This window comes from Hylobates moloch, unplaced genomic scaffold, assembly GCF_009828535.3.
Source record: "Hylobates moloch isolate HMO894 unplaced genomic scaffold, HMol_V3 SCAFFOLD_1, whole genome shotgun sequence".
NCBI lineage: Eukaryota > Metazoa > Chordata > Mammalia > Primates > Hylobatidae > Hylobates > Hylobates moloch.
In genome coordinates, this window is record NW_026652276.1 from 164,423,370 (window position 1) to 164,446,592 (window position 23,223).

Genomic DNA, 23,223 nt, shown 5'->3' on the forward strand with positions numbered 1-23,223 from the left:
TTGGTCTAGGGAATGAAAAGATCAGGTTTGTGGGTTTTTTTTTTTGTTTTTTTTTTTGAGACAGAGTCTCACTGCATCACCCAGACTGGAGTGCAGTGGCACAATCTCGGCTCATGGCAACCTCTGCCTCTCGGGTTCAAGCAATTCTCCTACCTCAGCCTCCCGAGTAGCTGGGATTACAGGCCTTTGCCACCACACTCGGCTAATTTTTGTATTTTTAGTAGAGAAGGGGTTTCACCATGTTATCGAGGCTGGTTTCAAACTCCAGACCTCAAGCAATCCACCTGCCTTGGCCTCCCAAAGTGCTGGGATTACAGGCGTGAGCCACCACACCCAGCCGAATGATCAGATTTTTATTTTAGAAAGATTGTTTGGGTAGATTTCTATAGGGGAAAACTGTAGGTGGACAAGCATGAGGGTAGAAATATCAGTTTTAAGGTTAAGAATAGTATTAGATGATGATTATATGGGTGGAGACATGGAAAGTCTTGGTGACAGACTGGGTCTGGAAGACAAGAGGAAGTTGGCAATGTTGATGAAAGTTCTGCTTTAGGCTCTTGGGTATATTGTGGTGACTTTAACATACAGATCATATAACAGGTAAAAAAGGATTTGGGATATATGAAAATAATGAGTTACTAATTCATTTAAGATTCTATGGGACACCTAGAATAGTGGCTCTGTCTGGTGTACAAAGTGAAATTCAGCAGGGAGATTGGGCGGGAGATATAAACAGGCTGTTCATGGTTGAATCCTTAGCAGTGGAAGAGATCTCCTGCAGAAAGCACATCAAGAAGAAGAGCAGGGGTTGAGGGCATAACCACAGGGACCTCAAGGATGGTTAGAGGAAAAAGAAATCCTGGAGAAGTCAGAAAACTAGGAGACAGTAGAGAGAAGTAGTGAGAATTCAATGGAAAGAGGATGTTTCTATAGGCACAAGGAAGCTGACTAAGCTGCTTAACCAAGAAAGGTCAGGACAGATGTGGGCTTAAAAATATCCACAGGATTTGACAAGTAGGAAATCAGTGGTAATCTTAATGAGGAAGTTTCATGGACAGAACAATCTGGCTTCTTGTTTGGTACCTAGAACATAGTAGGTACTCAATAAATACAAATAACTGAGTAGAGAATTGAAACTGAAACCTCAATAAAATGAGGGGGAAAAAAACCAACAGGCATAGAGAGGAAATCGTAGGCAAGTAAACAAATCTCTTATTTTTTTATACAAATGCCATGAGAACACAAGCCCAGTTTGTCCAAGCCCAGCAATAATTCTTACCTGGAGGGACCAGTCCATACAAGTGACCACTCGATGCTTGGACCAATGCTCATCATAGAACTGACGATTGAAAGAAAGATTGGCTCCAGCCTGAACATCCCTAGGAGGATTTAAACATCAGAGATAAATATGGAGCTCTTTCTCTATGCTGCTCATATAGAAGCACTGATATGGCAAAAGCCTGGCACACAATACTCTCTGAGGCCAAAATGTTAATCTAGACTACATACCCTGATCAAAATTAATGAACTAAAGATGGTCTTCTTTATGAAAAGCTCTTTCTAACCTGGCCTGGAAAGGGTTTCCATGTCATTCCAAGACTGTTATGAAATGTCAGATTTGTTTCAAGTTCCCATCTTGACCAGTCCCAAGCTTTCTCCAACCCTGGTTCCGGCCAGAACCTCTCCCTGAAAGGCTCTGGCCTGAAGCAGGGCTTGTTAGAAATCTCTGCTATCAAGCGAGCACAGCACACCAGAGGATTCTTTGATATTGATACTACCTTATTGGTCCTTAGACCAGAAATTATATGCATGTTTTTATTTACTTGTAAATGCTGACCAGCTGTAGCAGTAGCCTTCTCACTCAATAGTAAGTGATAATTTCTACCATGAGACAGGCGTGGTAGACAGTGGAGGATTCACCAGATATGTTCCAGATACTTATCACTTCTTCCATGGACCAAAACAGCATCTGAGTCTAGGAGGATTACACTTTAGCCAGTGTTTACTTGGCTGACACTCAACTGGCCATAACACCTCCTTCAAGGAACTCAGTGCTGGTTATGCAGCTGCTCCACAAGCTGAGTATTTACATCGAGTAATGTTTGTTCTGGACCAGGAACTATGGGATCTGCATAAAAAGCTGCCTAAGTTGCTTGGGCTTTGGTTCAGAAATTCTTCTACACCCACCTTTCCTCTGTTCATTTGCTTCAACTGCTGGCTTGCACCCTGCATCACTTAACTCATATGGCTCTTGTTCAGACTGGGTGACCTGGCTTCCAACAAGTTATTTGGGCTCTAATTAGTAAACCTAATATGACATTTTTTTTTTCTGCTAACCCTTCCTCAGCTCCGCCATTGCAAACTCAGGATATATATCTATCTATATATATATATATATATAGATATATATCTATATATATATAGATACATATAGATAGATATATCTATCTATCTATCTATCTATACACACACACACACACACACACACACACACACACGTCCTGCCAGGAGCCTAGGATAATACTGAGCCAGGCACACAGAGGGAAATAGGACCAACAAAATCAAGAAAGTCATAGAAAAATGGCTTTTCAAAAAAACACAAAGATTGTAGAGCATATATATTCAAAATATTGTTGTCTCTTCAAGGTAGTCTAAAGATGCTGCCTACTGTTGAGAACATGTACAGGACTCCCTTTTGAAATTGGTTTTCACGCCTCTGTTACATTCCCTTGAGCATCCTCAATGATGATAAGATACCATCCTTTAAGAATGTATTTGGATTTTAGAAATGGCAAAAAAAATCAGGCCTGATGAAAAAGGCAAGTGACCCTACCTTCACGTATCATTCTTGGCCAAAAGAGATCTGTGGCTAAGAACAGCTATATTTATGTTTATAAGGCTCATATAGTCCCTCCTATTCTCCCCAGGATGATGGTTGACAGTCAGGGCCTTTTCCAATACCTATGCTACAGTCACAGATGAAGTCATTTAGGGACACTTGCTTTTATTGATTAGTTTTGTTTTGCCTGTAAATATATTCTTGCATATATTAATATGTTTCCTAAAAGGCATATACACATATGCATACTTTCATGGTACCAAAAAGAGGAAACATTTTCCAGTCTCTGTTCATCATTACCCACATCAGTTAACTTCTCCCACACCTCACGTTTATTTTCTTCAATTTCCTATTTGCTTGGACATCAGGAATAAATCTAGTAGATACAACACAAATCTCCTTTGCTCCTTGAAAGAATGTTTTCTCAGAGGATAATGCATGTGACTCTGCCAGTCTCTATCACCTGGACTGTTCCCCAGATACCAAGTTCAAAAGCATTTCACAGAAGCACATGATAATTACAAGGAAGCTCTAAGCCAGAAGTTATCACCAAAGCCCACAGTCAAAGCTGTTCAACAAGATCAATTCCAAAATTTCACCCTCCTCTGATTTCTTAATTTGGAATTTTCCTAGTCAGAACATGAATAAATTTAGAATTAACAGATAACTTACGCTATTTTTTAAAGAATGCACACAAGAGACTAACCCATCTTTTTCCTCTAACTCTCGGCCGCTGTAGTCAAAAAAGATGTCGGAATCTTCAGCCAGGGCTCTTTCAATTACCCGTATTGTCCGGTCAAAAAAGATGAGAAATTCCTCTGAATGAAGGATCTGCTGTTTTTCTTCCTCTGTCAACTCTCTTGGAGGGGCTTTATTTATTTTTTTTTTTTTGTAAAAGAGATTGTTAGGGAAGAAAAAAGGGACAATTAAAACTTATCAAGAGGAACCCAACTCTTGAGAGAGACTGCTTATCAAAGGCGTGGCAAGACACAGTGAAACAAATCATTGCTAACATTGATTCTAAATTATTTATAAATTCACACCAAAGGCTTCTGCAGATGTCCCCACAAAAAGATTGCATATTTGGTCTAATTATTATTTTGAAGAGTTGAAGAAGATTACAAATAAAAATAGATTGGTGTGCTTTTAGCAACCAGTTCTAAATGTTTTTTTTTAACTTGAAAAACAGCTCAAATATGGCATAATAGATAAACTCACAAAACTATGTATTTATATATGCTATTGTACTATTGTCAAGCTGGCAGTATTAAATAATTAGGAACACTCTATAATATGATCCTCATAGTACCTTTCCTCTTTCTACTGAGTAAATTCATAAATTCATTTTATTTTAAATGGTTAGTTGGTAAGGCTGACTGATTGTTATATAGATTATATTCAAAAGCAGAAATATATCATTTCAAACCTGCTTTCACTCAAGACCTTCTGCTTTTAAACAAACACATGGCACAAATACATGCTTCTATAAAACAACCCACAATTGTTTTTCTGCCTTACTTTTCTGGCATGATTAATCTTAATCGAACTAAATTTGAAGATAAAAAACGAGACAAAGAGATCCAATAACTAGTAGTATGTCATAGTTTCTGAAAGTGAGCTCACCTTAGAGTCACCATTTGGTTACATAAACCATTCTTTCAGTTGCAAGTTTTACATAAAACCTTAGGGAAGGGATTAGGAACTCCCCAGACCAAAAAAACCCTCAAGGGCAGAAACTGTCAGCTGAACCTTTGTGGTTCTTCAGGAACCCCAGTTCAACTCTGGTGGAGACAGCCTTCAATAAACTTTTCGTTGGTTACTCTTTCAGTAAGTAGTACAGAAGCTCCTGAAGTTAAACTTGCAGGAGGAGGGTAGTGCATCACAATCACAGGTGGAGCCTCTGGTGGAATCACTCACCTACAGGGTTTTCCAAGCACTTCCACAACCATCCTAATAACAAAATCGATTTCCACCTGGCCACATGGTCGGAAGAATCTTTTAGGTACTATCACCTGTAGCATAATATTTTATGAAAGTGTTACATAATTTGACTAATTGTATCTTGAAGCCTAAGAAATCTGTAGTGTCAAGAAGCCCTTCTACAGAGTCAAGTCATGGCAGTAAATCCAATGTTCATAACTTCTCCCTTTTTCTAGCCTCCCCTTCCCTGCAGCAGACCATGATGCAGGGGGTCTGGAGAAACATGAGAATCTCTATTTGTACAAGAAACTAGAATGATCCTGATGTAGTTGGTTCACACCTTAAGAAATGCTCTCCAGGTAATATTAGGGCAACACGTGATTCATCCATTATAGCAGAAGAATTTCTCCTAACACACCCCACCTCATAGTTTCTAGCAGCCCTAAATAAAATTAGAAATATTTCTTTGCTGTCTAGATCTCCAGAGCCCTAAATATTCCAGTGTGTACTGGGACTTTCCAAGGACCCCATTAACTTCTACTGAGCAGTGCTGCTGAGATGCTAGTTTGTGAAATGCTGAATCAGGCAATATGCACACTCAGACTTAGGCTAGGTAGTGGGGAAACAGGTGGAGGTCATAAATAACACAAAGAACTCTATGAAACCAACCTGGAATCAAGCACCCTGCCATATGCTAGATTTGATTAGTTAATCAATGCACTGAAGCTCTTTGAGCAGTAGTTTTACCTATGAAATGGGGATGATACCTAAACTTTAAGTCTGGTTTAAGAATTAAAGCTAAATATGCTGGGCTTCAATAATTAGTAATGAAGTAGCAATTTACTAGTCTGCTTTCTAAAACTCCTGTAAATGAGATATTTGAATTATTTCACTCCAGAATATAATAAAGCTACAAAATGGAACTAGGCAAAAGGGGAACAAACCCTACTAAGTCCATTTTGTTTTGGTTAATGCTGTTACATAAATGAATAAACCTGACTAAACAAGAATACTATAGGCCAAGAAGAATGTCTTATTCAAAAAGACTCACTTGGCCTTGGTCACTGTTAATAGATGACTTGAGACACACTTGAAATTAAACAAAGAAGTAGGAATTTTTCTCCTTTATTTACTTTTTTAAGATATTAAAAAATCTTTCTAGTCTCTGTTTATCTTTTCAAGCCACTTCTATTTCACCTGTATCTTTCCTTACAGGTCCATTACCTTGAATAAAAAATAGTATCTATGTTATTTTCTGTAATTTTTTTCTTCCTTGTAGCTTATTGTCACTTTGATCTCAGCTTTCAAGACACACAACTTCTTCTCTAACAGAAACATAAATGGCTGATCAAAGTGTGCTTGCAGAGGCCAAGTTCAGGTAGGTGGAGCACTAGCCTCTCCAGATATTATGATTGACAATACAATATTTGGCTTGAAATTAAAATGCTACAGAAGCAAACAAAAGATACATTTTATATTAAGCTTTGATGTCAAACAGGGATCAAATGACATGATTTGTTAGCACAAAATAATCAGATGCATGTGCAGATGAGTACTTTTTAAAAGTCATAAACATATTCAACTTAATTAAATAGGGCCACAGTAATTTTTGATTAAATAAACAAAACCTCCCATACTTAAAGATCTTTAAATTGATAAGTGTTGTTCAATATCATGAAAACGTAATGGAGTATCCAGGAACCACAACCAAAAGGTGTATTCAGAGATAAAAACCTCTCCAGGCATCATATTTCATGAAAGAAAATTGGTTGATTAATGGATTCCACAAAGTTCAAAATACAGAAATACACTTGATCTTAGCCAAAAGGCCGAGAAGCGATGCAAAATACAGAAATAAACAAATAGAATTAGAATTGTTTTACTCTAAATTAGATGCCAAATGCCACCTCAAATATCTGTTTCTACAGCTTTTCCCTATCCCTGGAACCTAATAAATTATTTTTAACAAGTTCATGGCATTAAAAGGTAGGAATTTAATAGCAAAGGGCATACCAAAACAAAATGTGGGCATGGATAATAGTTTTTCTTATAGATTAAGCACAAAATACTATTATAGAAGATTTTTTTTCTTTGTTTTCACAACATAAAACATGGAGTGTTTCTGCCAAGAACTGGCAGCTAACAATACTTTATGCATTTAAAGAGCTCTTTAAGAAGAAGTAGATTCTACACTATGAAAAGTAGAATGCATGGATGTAACTTACATGTAATCCAAATGATAAGACAATTTTCAAAGTTACCAAAATTTAACCAGTTATACTGAACTTGAATAACATGTATGAAGGAAATTTTACTGAATACATGAAATTCAGAAGACAGCCTAATTCTACGAATTTGTGGCCTGCAAAATTAAAATAGAATTTCACTTAGGGTCCACTTTTTATTGTAGAAATGTTAATTTTTCTTATTTTTATATATGAAAATACTTTTAAATATATCTTTCAAGCGTGATTGTATCTCATTTGCTGTGTTTTCTTGACCTTTCCTGCTATCCTCAATGTATACTTTGTCAGTTTCTCTTTAATTAATTTATACTACCTTAAACTATATCTTTTGGGTTCTGCCTTCTTGTGATTTTTTTCCCTCTATAAAAATGTACAATTTATAATGAAGTTGACAACTTATACTGAGTTTTTTAGTATCTCATTTCTATGTTAAAAGATATTTTAAAAATATCTACTACAAACATGACTTGTTTCAGCGATGTTGCTTTAAATTTCAATATAAAAATTATTCAAAAATATTTTTCAAGGATCTCTAAGAGATAAAAAATAAATAAACCCATGTAGCCAGGAAAAACATTAGATTAAATAAGGACAGTGGCTCTCATGGGAATTTTACAGTGAAATCAGTTCATAAACAGCAGCAAGAAACCAAACCAAACTAAAAGTGAAGGACATCTTTCTGTGAAGTCAATGTGAGGTTTATGAGTTGATTTGTATTTACAAAAATGTTAGGTCCCCAGTCGTGTTGTTTTGAATTTCTAAACATGAAGACACGAGGACACTGACATATAGAAGTTTTTCTAAACTTTGATTATAAGCTAAAATATACCTGCTTTTTTCCTACTCTATGGCAGAAAAAAGTGAAACTAATAAATCAAGACTGCATTTCTTTACTGTTTAATGCACTTTGATGTCACATGGGCAAAAATGTCAAAAGTTAGTGAGTACTGATTATTTTCCCCATGTCCCCCCTCACCACCTTTTTCTTCCTTTTCACTCCAAAAAAAAAAAAAAAAAAAAGCCAGATTTCTCAAAAATGTGTTCCCTGGTTTGAAACTGTGTATGTCAAGTTTCAGCCCAGAGCAAATTTTTATGGCTGAGTAATAAATCCCTGAAACGCAGGGTTCATAATGGAAGTGCTGACACAGCCCTAACTACCATGCAGTCGTGTGAATGGCGCCACGATTATATCTGCTAGAGATTCTTTCAAAAGTTTGCAAAATACTGTCTTGCTTTAAAAAAAAAAAGCCAGAGTTTGATGCCAACATAAACATGCTTTTAACCCATTATGTGTTAATTTGCAGAAAAGCCATTAATGGAGAATAAGGCAACAGTGCAGCAGGAACAGGAAATGTTCTTTCAAACTTCTTTTTGACTTTTAACATGACTTTAATCAATTCCATGAAGCATGAGTAACAGTTAAAACTGAAGGGTGTTTTCACTTGGAACTTAAGAAGGAGGTTGCTTTGCTTTGCTGGAGAGGACGACTTGGAGATTGGGGCTGGGGGGGTGGTGATGGGGAATCCATGCCAAGACACACAAAATATACTCTGGCTCCTTATCACCAGGTATATTTTAAGAATAGTTTGTAAAGGGTAAAGGAGTACTTTAATAGATCCTGACTTATTTTGTACCTCACCACACCTGTAATCATGATATTCTACTCACCAACTTTTTTTTTAAAGACGTTTTTAGTATAAGTTTAAATGTGAGGTCTCTTCGATCAAATTCATTTAGACTCTCAGAAAGAGTAAGCCTTGTGTCTTCTGTGGATGCCACTGTTAAAAAGGTGAATCTTCTCCTAAACCTTAGTCACACCCTAGAACTTGACAGCGATTGAACTTCCCAATGTCTGAGACCTAGCACAGTAACAGAAGTAAGACCTTTAATGATAGTTCTCCAACGAGTTTAAAAGACTTTGCTTGCATCTCTATTGAAAGTTCCACATTTTTTAAAGGTACTAGTTGGGGCCCCTGTAACCATGTTCTCATTTCAAAGCTATGGGCTATGGCAAAGCTGAGCACAGAGAGCTGGGGCCCCCAAGGGCATCCATCCTACCAGGGTAGAAACCAGTTATAGACCCAGGAACTGCAAGGCAAGACTACTAATGATAATTCAGCAAACTTTTATATAGCACTTACTTTGTGCCAAGTGTTGTTCCATACTAGCCCTGTTGAGTTTTTTAAAAACCTGTTTGCCAGATGGGGAAACTGAGGCAATAAAAGGTTAAACTAACTGAGTCTGTAGTGATCACTCAGCGAATAATTGACAGAGACAAGATTTGATTGCAGGTAGTGTGGCTCCAGATGCTGTGCTTTTTCATTACTATCTTGCACAGGCTTTTAGATACCTGAGATTGCAAAAAACAAACCAAAACTAAATGCCCACACTCAGACACACTTCAAATGACCCTCAATATGAAGTGATTTTTAATAATTTTCTAAAATTGTGGCTGGGCGCGGTGGCTCACGCCTATAATCCCAGCACTTTGGGAGGCTGAGGCGGGTGGATCACGAGGTCAGGAGTTCGAGACCAGCCTGGCCAGTATGATGAAACCCCGTCTCTACTACAAATACAAAAATTAGCCAGGCGTGGTGGCACGCACCTGTAATCTCAGCTATTCGGGATGCTAAGGCAGGAGAATAGCTTGATCCTGGGAGGCAGAGGTTGCAGTGAGCTGAGATCGCGTCGCTGCACTGCAGCCTGGGACAGAGTGAGACTCTGTCTTAAAAAAAAAAAAATTGTCTCATTTAACTCCATATGATATGGATGTCATTTGTAATGGGCATTTGGGCTACTCTAATTTTCTCATGAGAGCACAAGGTGTTGAGATCAGTAGGTATCAATTCCTACAAAAGACCCCAGTGCTGAACATCTGCCACACTGTGCCAGAGCCATAACCATCTTTAAAATTTACAAATCAAATGAGCTTCTAATCAGAGTTATATTGATCAATACTTGGGACACTCAGTAGGAAATATGGAAGAACCTTTTTAATCTACACAGTTCTCAGGTCCCACTCTTCATTTATTTGCCAGCAAGTAAGACAAGTTCGAAATTCTCTTCTGTCTCCATGGGCCAAGAATCTCAAATTAATACAAAATTGGGTTTGTAAGGAAATGTCACCTGCAGCATTTCCTGTCTCTCCTTTTCTTTTTTCTTTCTTTCTACTTATAGGCACAGTGCTATCATGAGGAGGGCAACAGGGTAAAATGTACACTTTGGATTTAACTCTAAATCTTGGCTCATGTACTTGTACATTATGTATCCTTGGATAAAGTTTTAGACCTCTCTCTTCCTAGTTCTCTGGCTATAAAATAGGGGTAATAACAGTATCTGCTTCAAAATGACGTTGTAAGGAGTGAGCAATATCTGTGGAGTGCTTAGCAGAGAGCCAAGGGCATAGTGAGCCCTTAATAAATGTTAGTTATTATTATCACCAGAACATGTAAGAGGTTGTTCCTCCTTATACAGGCAGAGTTGCAGAAGAAAAATTTTAATAGCAGAGTTACTAGCGTTGATCACTATTAATGTTTCTATGTAGATCACATGAAAACACTTTAGAATTTATTGACAAAATAATTATATCTAGTCCTTTGCTTTACTGTTATCATTGGGAATATATGGTTCTGTGAACAAGATAACATGGCAATTGGTAACAAGTGTTACTGGAATTGCGACTACACTTGTTACTGAAATTGTGGACATTTTGCACTTTATTTGCTTTTATCAGTCAAGAAATAAACGACTCTTGCTTTGGAGATTACAGTTTATGTTGCTAAATGTAATGTATCGAACAATCATAGAAAATCTTCCATATAGGGGATGCAAATTCAATTTTTACTTAGCTCTATAGTCTCTTATATTAGTAAAGGCAAACAAAACAATAAAATGATTACTCAGTTTATTTTCCATACCATACCTTCCTTCACTTCCTGTTTTTTGTCCTGATTTTCCAGTTCTGAGTCCTGGCCAACTTTAGGTTCCACCATTTCCTCATCTTCCTCATCCTCTAGAAAAAAGAAGGAGAAAAATACAATATTTTCTTTCCTCCAAATCAAAGTCTTTGGTTGATAGTGGGAGGTAGGGGTAAAGGGTAAAGTTCCAATCATTTAGGGCAACATCTAAGCAAATCAGTCCACAATGAATGCCCAAGATAAATGTTCATGAATTTATGAATAAATTATCTCCAAAAGGGGCCTCTTTGAAAATTTCCCCAAGCTGTTGAGAAAACCACACTGAATGGGCACCTGTACATCCAGCTCCAGGCCCTCACCACATGGGATGTCTTGGAATTGCCTCCCTGACCTCTGAAGCTTCTTCGAAGATGGCCCAGGAACAGATTTTAAAATGTTTCCACCTGGAGCACATTTTCCACAGGGAACACCTGTTGTACAGATGACTCATTTCCAATTTAATTCTCACCAAATTAATTTGTTTTTGACCTACAGGAAAGGGTTAAATACAGGTCTGACCCCAGGTCAAATGCCATTGGCAAGTAAACAACCAAGGGAAGGGCCCCCAAAGTCAACGCCATTGGTCTGGGAGAAAACAAGTCAAAATGGTATTTACACATTCAGAGCAGTTCATGCATTAATGTGAATTTAATGAGACTAACAAGTCGACTGAGTTGGCTACCCCTGCCAGATGTTACAGTGCCCTTCCTGCCCTATGCAAATGTATGCTCATTTTTCCTCTTCTCTCAGCTTGCCTTTCCTAGAGGCCCCTTCCATTATAGAGTGTTTGAAAGCATCAGGCACAGTGTAGAAGGTTTAGGGGAGTGTCAAGGTGTCACAAGAAAATCCAAATTATAGAAAATAAAATGATATAAAAAATTAAAATTTGCTTTCAGTCTTTAAATGTGGTATTGTACTCCATGTAGGTTATTGATTTCATTGGGTCAAATAGAGTTGACAAGAAATGACTTTGCTTCTCCCTCCACCCCATATATTCACTCATTCAACAAATATTTAGACCTTCTATAAAATCTCAAGCTCTGTAGATAGTCCCATTTCCATCACAATAAATCCTGAGATTTATCAACTCAAAATTTCAGCACCAATCACTTAGAATACATTATAAATGCATACTTAAATGCTCAAATACATAAGTAACTTACAAAATTCTAAGTAAGCAACTTACACAATTCTAAGTAAGCAACTTACAAAATTCTAACTAATATTAAGCAAGTGATTTGTGGTAGGAATATCAATTTTAAAAATATAGATATGTAACATATAGCATTGCAATTTAGATATTAGAATTTTGAAAATATGAATTTTAATTGAAATATCATACTCTATAGGCATGCAGGTAGACTGTGGAGTGAAGCTCACTACTTTATAACCACACTATACATATATAAGAAAGGATGTAAAACATTTTAAAGAACTGTCATTTATTATTCACACAAACCTCCGAGGTCACAGTTATGAGATGAAAAGTCGCACTTAAAATTTTGAAAAGAACACTGTTATCTAGACTTTTAAACAAATAAATCTTTTAAAAGTTAAGTTATAAATAGCATATCTATGTCCTTATCCATATGTGAAGATATTAATGCTATCTCTTCACACACACACACAAAATTCCATTTGGAAAGTCCTGATCAAAATATCCATCTCTACATGATGTATCTTCCTGACCCAAGGACTAAACACAAAGTCTAGTGAAGAACTAGCTAGAGAGAAGTTTCCTCTTTCAGTAATCCTTGGATGAAGAGGCAGTTTTCAAAAACCTCTCAGCTGTTGGTAAGTGGCTTCATTTCTGAACCTTCTGGAGACATTTAACAGATTCAGCAGCCATGCCCTGACACTTATTAAGTACAGGGCAAATACAACAAAAAACAAAGGTGATAAGGCCAGAACTATGGGTTGAACTGTGTCCCCAAAATTCGTATGTTGAAGTAATAAACCCCAGTACCTCAGAATGTAGTCTTATTTGAAAATAGGGTCACTGCAGATATAAGTAGTTCAAATGAGGTTATAATGGAGAAGGGCAGCTAAGCCAATATGACTGGTGCCATTATAAAAAGGGGAAATTGGACGCAGACACACACACAGGAAGAACACCACATGGAGATGAAGGCAAAGATCGGCCTGATGCTTTTACAAGCCAAGGAACACCAAAGAGTGCCAGAAAACCACTGGAAGTTAGGAGAACAGATTCTTCCTCACAGTCCTCAGAAGGAACCAAGCCCACAGACTTCTTGATCTCAGATCCTAGCCTCCAGAACTGTGAGGCATTAAATTTCTGTTGTTTAAACAGCCAGTTTGTGGTATTTTGTTATGGCAAAACTTGAAAACTAATAAAGCCAGTAAGTGTATTTCCTTCTATAATCTTACAATCTAGTAGAAGCGATACAGGAGATATTCACTAATACTTAAGGCAGTGATGAGTGCATCACTTGTATAATCTAATTTATTTATCAGAACTTAGTACCATTAGCCCAGTTTTACAGATGAGGAGACAGAATAATTTCCCCCGAAGGAATTGCAACCACATCCCGCTTCAAGTTCTGTCTGGCTCTGCCTGTTTTGGGGTCTGTGATCTTTAACCACTATGCAAACTGCCTCCTGAACCACAGCATGATGTGAAATAGAAATGCCATGGAGAAAGGACTGAAATACAAGCAGCTGCAATGTTCTATTGCAAGGTAAGGAGGCTTTGCAGGGACTTTTCGAGGTGGACTTGCATGGCCTCAACATGGATTGTTCTTCCACATTCAGGAGGTGAACAAATACAAGTTGTATCTGGGAAGTTATGTTTCTCACCCTTGAGAGCTGTACATAATGGATTATTTTATTTATCAGGTATGCTACAACCACATTCTGTTCTAATTTTCATTCTGGAATCCACTGCTTTGAGACCTGGCCGGCAATGCTTAATATGAAGTGTTAATTCCCCTAGCCAGAAAGATTCACAGCTTGGGTGACAGCAACACCCTAAAGGAAGTATTTGATCTTGTTCCAGGCTGGAGTCCACCACTTGCTGGCCCCTGGGTTTTATCCAATTCATAGGAACTCTCTGAGCCCCCATTTCTCATCCGCTGGAGTGGGATAATAATCCTTCCTTAAAACACATTGTTGTTGTAAGAATAACTAAGTAAAATAACCGATACAAAATTGCTTTTTAAACCATCAAGGTCATTGGGAACATACTTAAGCAGAAATCTTCAAAACAAACGTTGCCTTAGATTCTAACAAATATTGACTGAGCACTTACTATGTGCCAGATGCTGGGCACACACCAGGGAACAAGACAGACAAAATAATCTCTGTGCTCATGGAGCTTCCATTCCAGTGGAGAGAAACCAAAAACAAATAGAAAAACAAAATATATACTGTGTCAGACAAGTGCTATGGGGGAAAACACAAAATAGGAAAGAGAGATTAGGCATTCTGGTCAAGAGTAGGAGAGTCTCAACTTAAAACAGAGTGAAAAGGTCCACCAAGGCCACACTGAGGTGACATGTGAGCAAAAACTTAAAGGAGTTGAGGGAGTGAGTTGTGTGAAGACCTTAGAGGAAATAAGACTAATAACAAATAGATTCTTGCTTCTCAATCCATGGACCCGAGGGCAGTAATGGATCAAGGTCTGGATTCACTGATAGTTAGTTATACTGACTATAGATAATAACTGTGCGTTCATTAGAGCCATCTAGTTTGAGCACTTAAATCTTCTAGTTCTTAAAACTGAAAGCAGTTTTACCAAATGACTTTGAATTAGTCAGCTTAAATAGTAACAAGTTCTCATCTTTCAGAGCTATAAGGGTGTTTATTTTAAACATTAGTTCTCAGAAGAGTCAAAAAAGAAACACCATGACCAAAAGCGCCACTACGAGCTTATTGGGAAAATATTATTCTGTGAAGGGCTTGGCTATAAAAAGGACTAGGTTTGTGATACAACGTCTAGGTTTATGCATAGAAGCATGTGAAGAAATAGCAGGTTATCTAATTCCTCGAATGGAAAATCCTTCCCCAGAGAATATGTTTTCGATCAGTCTAAAAATATACACACAACAAATATGTATTGTGTTTATAGTATGTACAAAGTCCCATAATGAGAAACTGTGAAAAACAGAGAAATTTAAAAAATAGTACCTGCCCTTTTAAAGTGTCTACAAACCAGTTGTAGGTATTAATTTTTAGTGGCCACAGAATTCTTTGTCTATCAGCCTTTTAAACACATAAAGTAAGTTTTTCGGTGGATTTGCTAAGGAAATAAAACACAAGAGACTGGTTTGTTTCTCTGCATACTGATATGTTTGCCTTGCTCAGCAAAGAGAGTATATTTTTCTTTAAAACTCTGGTTTCCTTTCTGGTGCAATTGGAATTACTTCTGTTGAAACCATTTTCAAAACAGTTAAATAACTTTAAAGAAAAGGATTTATGTAGACCTGCTACAGACTACTGATATATGAGTTGTGCCACTAGTTCATACCCAGTTACGTTTCCTTTGAGATTGGAGGGAAAAAAATTACCACCCATGTATAGTTTCCCTTATCCAGGTCCACACAAGAAATTAAACTACTGGCAGAAGTTAATTACCTGTCAATCCAAGGGTCTAATTCCTAAACAATGGCATCTTTTAGACACATTATTTTATTTAGTACCCATATTCTGCCGTCTCCAGTTGCCACATTCATTCCCCCTGGTTGGAAAAATCTTTGGTAACCACTGTCTTCCTCCCTTAAGATCTTCAGAGGTCTAAGAATGAGTAACTGCATATTATGCAGCAATCACAGATAACACACTCAGCACGAGGCTCGACCCTTTGCCTGAGCTCAAGAAGAGTTCGTTTCCTCCATTAGTCCATGGCTCTGAATGAAGCCGATATAGACAGTTTTAGTATGCAGCAGTCCTCTGCTCACTGACTTGTTCTGATAGCCTTACAAATGTGAGGTGTTTGAAAGGGAGTGCAGTGGAACATTTGTCAGTGTTTGGCAATACAGTATAATGCAAAACCCCTTTCTGTCTGGGGCATATTCCCTTTGCAGCAATTCCGGATTGGTGATATGCTGAATTCTACTTTCCTCTCTGGAAGCCCAGGGGGAGAGAGTTTCCTGCTGTTCATCTCTTGGTGGCCAGGGCACAGACAGGATCTGGGGAATCAGACTGGTTACTCCTAACTCGGGCTTTGTCTTTGGATCCTTGGAGTCAGAGTTGAGAAAAAATTTAGGATTCATTTTGGGGGAAAACGCAGTAGCAGCAGTGATGCCCAACATCCCGGCAAGATTGTTCCAGAGGTCCAGTGTTCCAGAGTTCCCTCGGTCCCCACGCTTTTTCAAACCTGTTCCTTCTGCCTCCTGTTGATTCTGTGAGTACCAGATTTCCTTCCAATAAATCCCACTAGAGGCGTTGTCAGCACCAGATTTCCTTCCAGTAGGTCCCACTGGACATGATGCCTGCTGCATGCAACCAGAACCCTCAATGACACAAGGCGACCCTCTGTGGAGAGAGGGTTTTGTGTTTTACGAGGCCACTGGGTTCTTGCTTTCCTCAGCCCTCTTAGGGCTTGCAAAACCTTGGGATAAGAGGATCTGAGCTCCTGCCAGAGCCCTTGTTGCTCTGCTCCTGACGTTTCATGAGAGGACTGTGGCACCTCCATCTGCCACCTCAGGAAGACTGCTAAGGCTGGCTCGGGTGGAGAGTGAAGGCAGGGAGTGGAAAGGGCCATTTCACTCCATCCTTCTCAGCTCCAAAGGGCATCCTGCTGCTGCCCAGAGCGGGAGGCACAAAGCAATTACCACTTTGACTTTAAATTGAATGGGCCAATGACTGCAAGATGCACAATTATTTTATATACCACTAAGAAAGACGATTACTGCTATTAAACTACAACACATCATCAATTTTAATGTGAAAATTGTGAATGTTAGAAATGATCAAATACATTGTGGCTTATGAAATGAATAAAAACAAGCTTCCAAGATGTAAACTGGCAAGGACACAGAGGCAATTCTAAATCAAGCTTACTAGTGTACTATTATTGGAGAATAGACTTGGAGAGATATAAAGACCTGAGTTTTTCTGTTTTGTTTTGTTTGTTTGTTTGTTTGGATATGTTCTTTTCAACTTAAGAACAAACGCCCTAGCCACTTTTATATAATTCCATGTATGGATATTCAGATGGTGATTCTTCTTATAACATATTTTTAAATTTTTAATAGAAAAAGACTTAACCCATTCAAGTTCTATTAAAGTTTTAAAAAATATATTGGAAGATATTCTTTGCAGTTCTGGCTTTGGTTTCATCTTTTCACATAATGCCTTTTGTCTCATTTTATCTTTTCTAATATTATATGCTCACTCTGGTTAGCTCTTACACCTGTATCTTCCACTATCACATATAACTTGATTTCTCCAGCCAAGATATCCCTTCTAGGCTCCAGACTCTGTAGTGGACATTACAACGTGATCGTCTCAGGGGCACCTCACAGTTGACATGTCCACAGCAGAGCTCTGACCTGCTTAATGGTGCCATGTTCATATAGAATCCCAGCTGGATACCTGAGCACCGCCCTCAATTCCCCTTTTCCATCAGGGACTAGTAAGAGGGGGGTCTCAGTCCTGTCAATTCCACCTCCAGCATCTGTCTTGAATCTGTCTCTGTCTTTATAGCCCTTTATGATGCAGCTCCAGCAGCTTTAACTCTTCCTCTAAAATAGATTTGTGAATCCCTTCCATTATTCTGCCACCTACCTTGTAAATAACTCTACAGTAACACATCTCATACCGTGTAAAATTAGTTTTTTGCATCTATCTCTACAACCAGAGTAAATGTCCCTCAAAGACCTACTCTTCTTAATATTATCAACATTAAGTACTGAGACTGATAATGTGAAAACATGAGACTGTTCTGGAAATTACTAATGGTACTACATCACGTAGGGCCTTGAATGGCAGAACAAGAAGTGTGGACTTCCTCCTAAAGATCAGTATCCCACTTTAAATAAATATTAATCACATTCAGTCCATAAATATTATTAACAATTTCAAAAGAAATCCAAAGCACTGGTGATGCTAAATATGGCTTTTGAAGCCACACTTCTCTCTTCCCCGGCACACCCTTTGTACAGATTCGGATACATCTCTCTGGGGATGGCTTGACCCTCAATGAAAATCATTGCTGTCAATCTACCTTGCAGAGAAACTGGAGGTTTTAAAAAACACAAGAGTCAAATTCTGATTTTGTTTAAGGATATGGCAGCAATGTGGAGGCTGCAGGAGAGTGGCAAGACTGAAGCCAGGGCACAGTAAGAAGGTAGGCCATAGCCGTAGTCCAAGCAGCAGTTGAGAACCTGACTTTGGTCGGCGCAGTTGCCAGCGGGTGTGATGAATCAGACTGTGAATTTAGACATGTATTTGTACAGCAGACAGTGAGGGCTCTCGCACAGAACTCACTCAAGCCACCCTATCCTTGGACCAACTTTGGATACAGCTTGCCAACTTTGCCGGGAGTCCAGAGAGAGCCACCCTCCCAATATGTATCACAGCAGCCAAGATAAAGTATAACATGCACCACTGAATGCTTACACAAACCAAGGTGAGCGCCTCTACGCTTTAAAAATATGCAGGAAAGACATATTTTGTGGGATTTTCAGTAAGCACTTTGTTAAATATACTACATGCTAATATTGAAAAAACCTTCACTTTCTGGTCTAGAAAAATCTGGCCAGAGTAAAGAAAACATACATTTCTCATCGTACAGAGCACTCCTGTTAACACTCTAGGCCACATCAGATCTCGCCTAAGGCTCTAACATGACAGTACTTGGAAAGTTTACTTCCTGAAGGAATGTCACCCAAGGCATTGCAAATGGGAGGAAATGAAAGAAAATATTCAAAATGAGAGGGGAAGTCAGAGAATAGTACTGTTTAAGCAGCTGTTTCTGAAACTTGTAAGAGCACTGATATGTAATATATGCATAGTAAATATGTATTGAATTGAGTTGACGTGGATCAGTCAGCTTGCATGGAAGGACAGAGATGAGGAAGAGATCAAGGACCTTCTCAGAGATACTCAGGTGGGAGTCTGTGGATACCTTCAGCAGTTTGATGTTTGGAGATAAGAAGGCTTGACTTATCTGTGTTTCCATACATTTTTCTTCTTAAAAACCTTTAATGGCTCCCTATTTCCTAGATTAGCTCAGCATTTAAGACGCACTACCATCTGATCCTAACTTAATTCTCCAGTATTGCTCAGAGCAGAGCAGCCTTTGACTCAACTGTGTGTAAAATAGGACAAGTTTGTTGTCAGAACCCACCCCTCCACCATCTTCCTTATCTTCAGTCTTAGATCTTTCAGGCCCTTGTTATCTAAGATTTGTCAGAAAGTCATGGATCCACTGAAGAGAATAGTTGGATGAACTTACTCAAACTGATAGACTACATAATGGTAATCCAAATAAATTAACCTATAATGGCAAATTGAAGATTTTATGGGATGTGGGAAGGTGAGATATTTTGAAAGAGCACAGCCACTTCTCAAGTCAGTTCTCTTCTCTACATTCTCGTAAGCAGGGCCATCCTATTGCACAACTCCAGAAAGCAGCATTGCCATTATGGCCTGTGTGAATAGGGCCTCTTGAGGCGTGTAAGACACAGACTTTATGGCCATCCTTGGCAGCCCTATATGTGTATCTGTCCACATATGCATGCACATGCCTACACACACACACACACAGCAAAAAATTCAAAACAATTGAAGATGCAATTCTTGGCTGCTTGGAAAATAAGGAGGGACTCCTCTGTTTTTCAGACTCAAATCCCTTCTGCTATCTACTTCTGCTTTTGGACAATTCCATTCTCTATTCTTTTGCTTTCTCTATTAAGTCTTCCCAATGTGCAAATCCGCAGTTTCTTTTGGTGGGAACCTTGCTTGTGAAAAAGAAAATCAGAGTCACAGAGATAGAGATGTCATGATATTTAACTTTTAGGAGTGACTGTAGATCTGTCCCAAAGGAAGACACTCAAGGTCTTCACATACTAGAATTGTTATTGTGTTATGTTAACTAGTTTCAAAAAGAGTAAAATAAATAGAAACCATTTAGAAGCACTATTTTCGCTGTAAGGAAATTGTTCCTAAGGACAAAGTGGTACCTTCCATACCTGAGTCGTCATCTCTGACTATTAATGTTAGAGCTGTTGTCACATCAATCACTGCATATATAGGTCATCCCACTAATATTAGTACATGTTCTCTGGCATTCCTTTTATTAACAGGATCAAATCTTGTTAATTCTATCTCTTTGTATACCCTTCTTTTGCACATCTCCCTTTATTCTCTCCATTTCCCACCTCCTTTTCTTTTTTTTGGTTAAGGCCACCTTGGCTTTTTATGCAGCACCTAGTCATTGTTCCCTACCTCCAACCTCTTTCCATGCCTACTCTTGCTACAAACAACACTGTCTGATCAATCCTCTTCAAACAACTTGTTCATATCAATTTCCTGGTGGAAATATTTGATAGTTTCTATGACATGCAGACTAAAAGCTGAGTTCCTTGGCCTAGTCTTCAAGTCCTCTAAGGTCTGGCCCCAATATGTGTTTCCTGTTTAAATTTCCTCTACTGTGTTCACCCCCGCACACACATGCACATACACACATGCATACTCCAGTCTGCCTGCACTAACACAGTGTCTGCTGCACAAATTTCCACATTCCATCTGTACCTTGGTTCATGTTTCCCCTCAGTCAGACTCTCTTCTTCCTTTCCTGTTACAAAATATGAGCACCTACTATGTGCTGGGTATATTCTACTTATTGGAGATGCAGCAGTGAACAAAACAAGCAAAAATTCCTGCCCTCATGGAGCTGGCATTCTAGCAGAAAGATGGAGAATAAACAAGATAAACAGTTGAAGTATATAGCAGGTTAGAGAGCTGCAAGTACTAACGACAAAAACACAGTGGTAGGTGTCACAATTTTACACAGAGAGCAAGGGAGGTCCTTACTGAGAGGTGGCATTTGGCAAAACACTCAAGGAAGTGAGGCATCAGGTTTTATGGACCCCTGTGGGAGAGCAACCTACGCAAAGGAAACAAAAGCACAAGGGTAAGAGTGCACCTGGAGTGTCCAAGGCCTCCAATACTTTCTGATCTTCCCTACATGTAAATCCAGCTACACTGATGACCTGATTCTAAGAACCCCCCAGTTCCCCAAATTGTTCCTGCTCTACCTGTTGGAGGGATTTCTTCTTCCTTTAATCTCTCATAGCACTTCAGTTGGGTTTCTCCTACAACCTTTTCTTCATCCAATCAAAGAACTATTATGTTTAAGATTATGGTATTTATCATTCTCTAGCTATGATATATAAATTGTAAGTAGAACATACTTTTGTATATTTATGAGTTTTTTCCTCCCAAATTCTTGGGAGTAGGCTCCATTAATTATTCATATCTGTATGCCCCAATATGAGTGTCTAGTAAATATTTGGACTGTTTTAAATTTTAATAATTTCTAATTTCCCCAGTAGTTCTAAAAAGGACATTTTCTCAGTGGTTTCCCCAATGTTTCAGTTGGATCGTGAATCTCCTCACTCAGCATCAAAGTGTTTTCCTTTCCTTGATCACTAAGCCCCACCACCACTGACAGCAACTCTTGTCTACACTCACCCCGTGCCTCCCTGCACCCACTGTGAGGTTCATGGTCCTTTCTTGTTTGTTTCCTGTCCTAGTCACTGGTCACCAGGAACTTACTGACCACATATTGTGTGGTAAGATGTATTCCAGGCACTACAGAAAAACAGTAGCTATTGATTTATTGAATCTTTCATGTCTATCAGTCTATTCACTCCTCATAATAACTCACTGAGGCAAACATGATGAGCTTTCTCTATATATGAGAAAACCGAGGCTTTAGAAAGGGAAGATGTTTCCACTAAGGTAAATGAGCTACACGCAGCAGTAGAGTCAATAGTCAAACCCCTGTTTTTCCAACTCCCAAACCATTTCTACAGCTAAACAGTACCGAACAGTATAAAGAGAAAAGGGGAACTGTAATCTACATTTGTGGTTTTGGCCATCCAGAACCACCACCCCACTTCTTGGGATAACAGGCCCTCTATTATTCTTTGGTGGACACATTCTCCCTCTCTCCTCTAAGTAAATAACACTTAAGATTTAGAGGAAGACTTTGTATCTGAAGCAAAGATTAATGAGACTATTTTTCTTTGTACTATCAGTAAAATGACCATATACATCTACCATAAATTGGGATAGTTCTGAGAGAGAATGGAGGTACAATTAATAATTAAGCTGCAATGACAGGTGTGAATAAAGAGTGCCTGGGAAAACCAGACCTATGGTCATCCTGTCCATCAGTCCACCTCCTTTGGACTAGGTGACTGTCTTGGGAAATTCTGGATGTATCTCCTATTATAGAAGTAGACTCCTCTTTTCTATTGGACTGAGTGACTGTTCCGGCTAAACCAGAACACATGGTCACCCATCAGGAAAGTGAACTCCTCTCCTCTACTGGATTGGGTGTTGTATTGCTGTGGAACTGAAGCTGCCATGGCTTGCCACATGGAACATGAAAAAGAAGGAATAGATAAAGCAGGGCTAAGAGATGGATCATGATAGCAACTTGGAACCTAAATTGAGCAGTAGCTGAAGCTAGCATGACCCTAGTGCCTAGGGCCAATTTTTATTTATAAAAGCCAACAAACTTTCTTTCGGCATAAGTAATTTTGGGTTGATTCCTCAGTCACTTGCAATAAAAAGTGTGTGAGTGGTCAAGAACTAACAATGATCAAGTATCTTCTTTGTTATTTTTTTCTTGATAATCCCTTTCAGCATGCCCACCATCCTGCAAGGTATGTGGGGTTAAATACATGAGTTGCCATATTGCCAGGTTCAAATCCTGCAAGTGCTAGCATTTTCACATTTCTACAATTTAGAAATAATCATGGGTTATTTACTTAACCCTTGCCCCTCAGTTTCCTCTGCTGTAAATAACAGAATTACCCTCCTTGGATAATGGCGATACTTTAATCACTTTATACATTTAAAAACATTTTGTTATTATTGATGACAAAATTGAGGCTCAAAGAGGTTATATACATTGCTCAGACAACTACTAAATTACAAAGGCAGATTTTTGAACCCCAGTTTTTGAAGCTCCACATTCCATTCTGTTTCAACTGTGTCCACACTGGTGCCAAACTGCCTGAACTAGGCTGTGAAGGATGAAGATATGTTAATGGGTTTGGAGGTG

General features: G+C 38.6%; 1 protein-coding gene and 1 non-coding gene across 12 annotated transcripts in view; both read right to left on the minus strand.

Annotated features, from left to right (window-relative positions):
• DYNC1I1 (dynein cytoplasmic 1 intermediate chain 1) overlaps nucleotides 1-23,223 on the minus strand; it is a 316,271-nt gene that overhangs the window by 111,438 nt on the left and 181,610 nt on the right. For all 11 annotated transcript variants that reach the window (XR_009208752.1, XM_058424458.1, XM_058447060.1 and 8 more), the window contains 3 exons: nucleotides 10,928-11,017; nucleotides 3,546-3,708; nucleotides 1,280-1,379 (listed from right to left, as the gene is read on the minus strand). Coding sequence is in view for 10 of the 11 variants with exons in the window: in XM_058424458.1 (XP_058280441.1) it covers nucleotides 1,280-1,379; nucleotides 3,546-3,708; nucleotides 10,928-11,017 (353 nt within the window). In the remaining variant the exon portion in view is untranslated. The remainder of the gene's footprint in view (nucleotides 1-1,279; nucleotides 1,380-3,545; nucleotides 3,709-10,927; nucleotides 11,018-23,223) is intronic.
• LOC116810007 (U2 spliceosomal RNA) lies at nucleotides 6,414-6,600 on the minus strand. Its single transcript, XR_004370142.1, has one exon. It is a non-coding gene; the product is annotated as a U2 spliceosomal RNA (small nuclear RNA).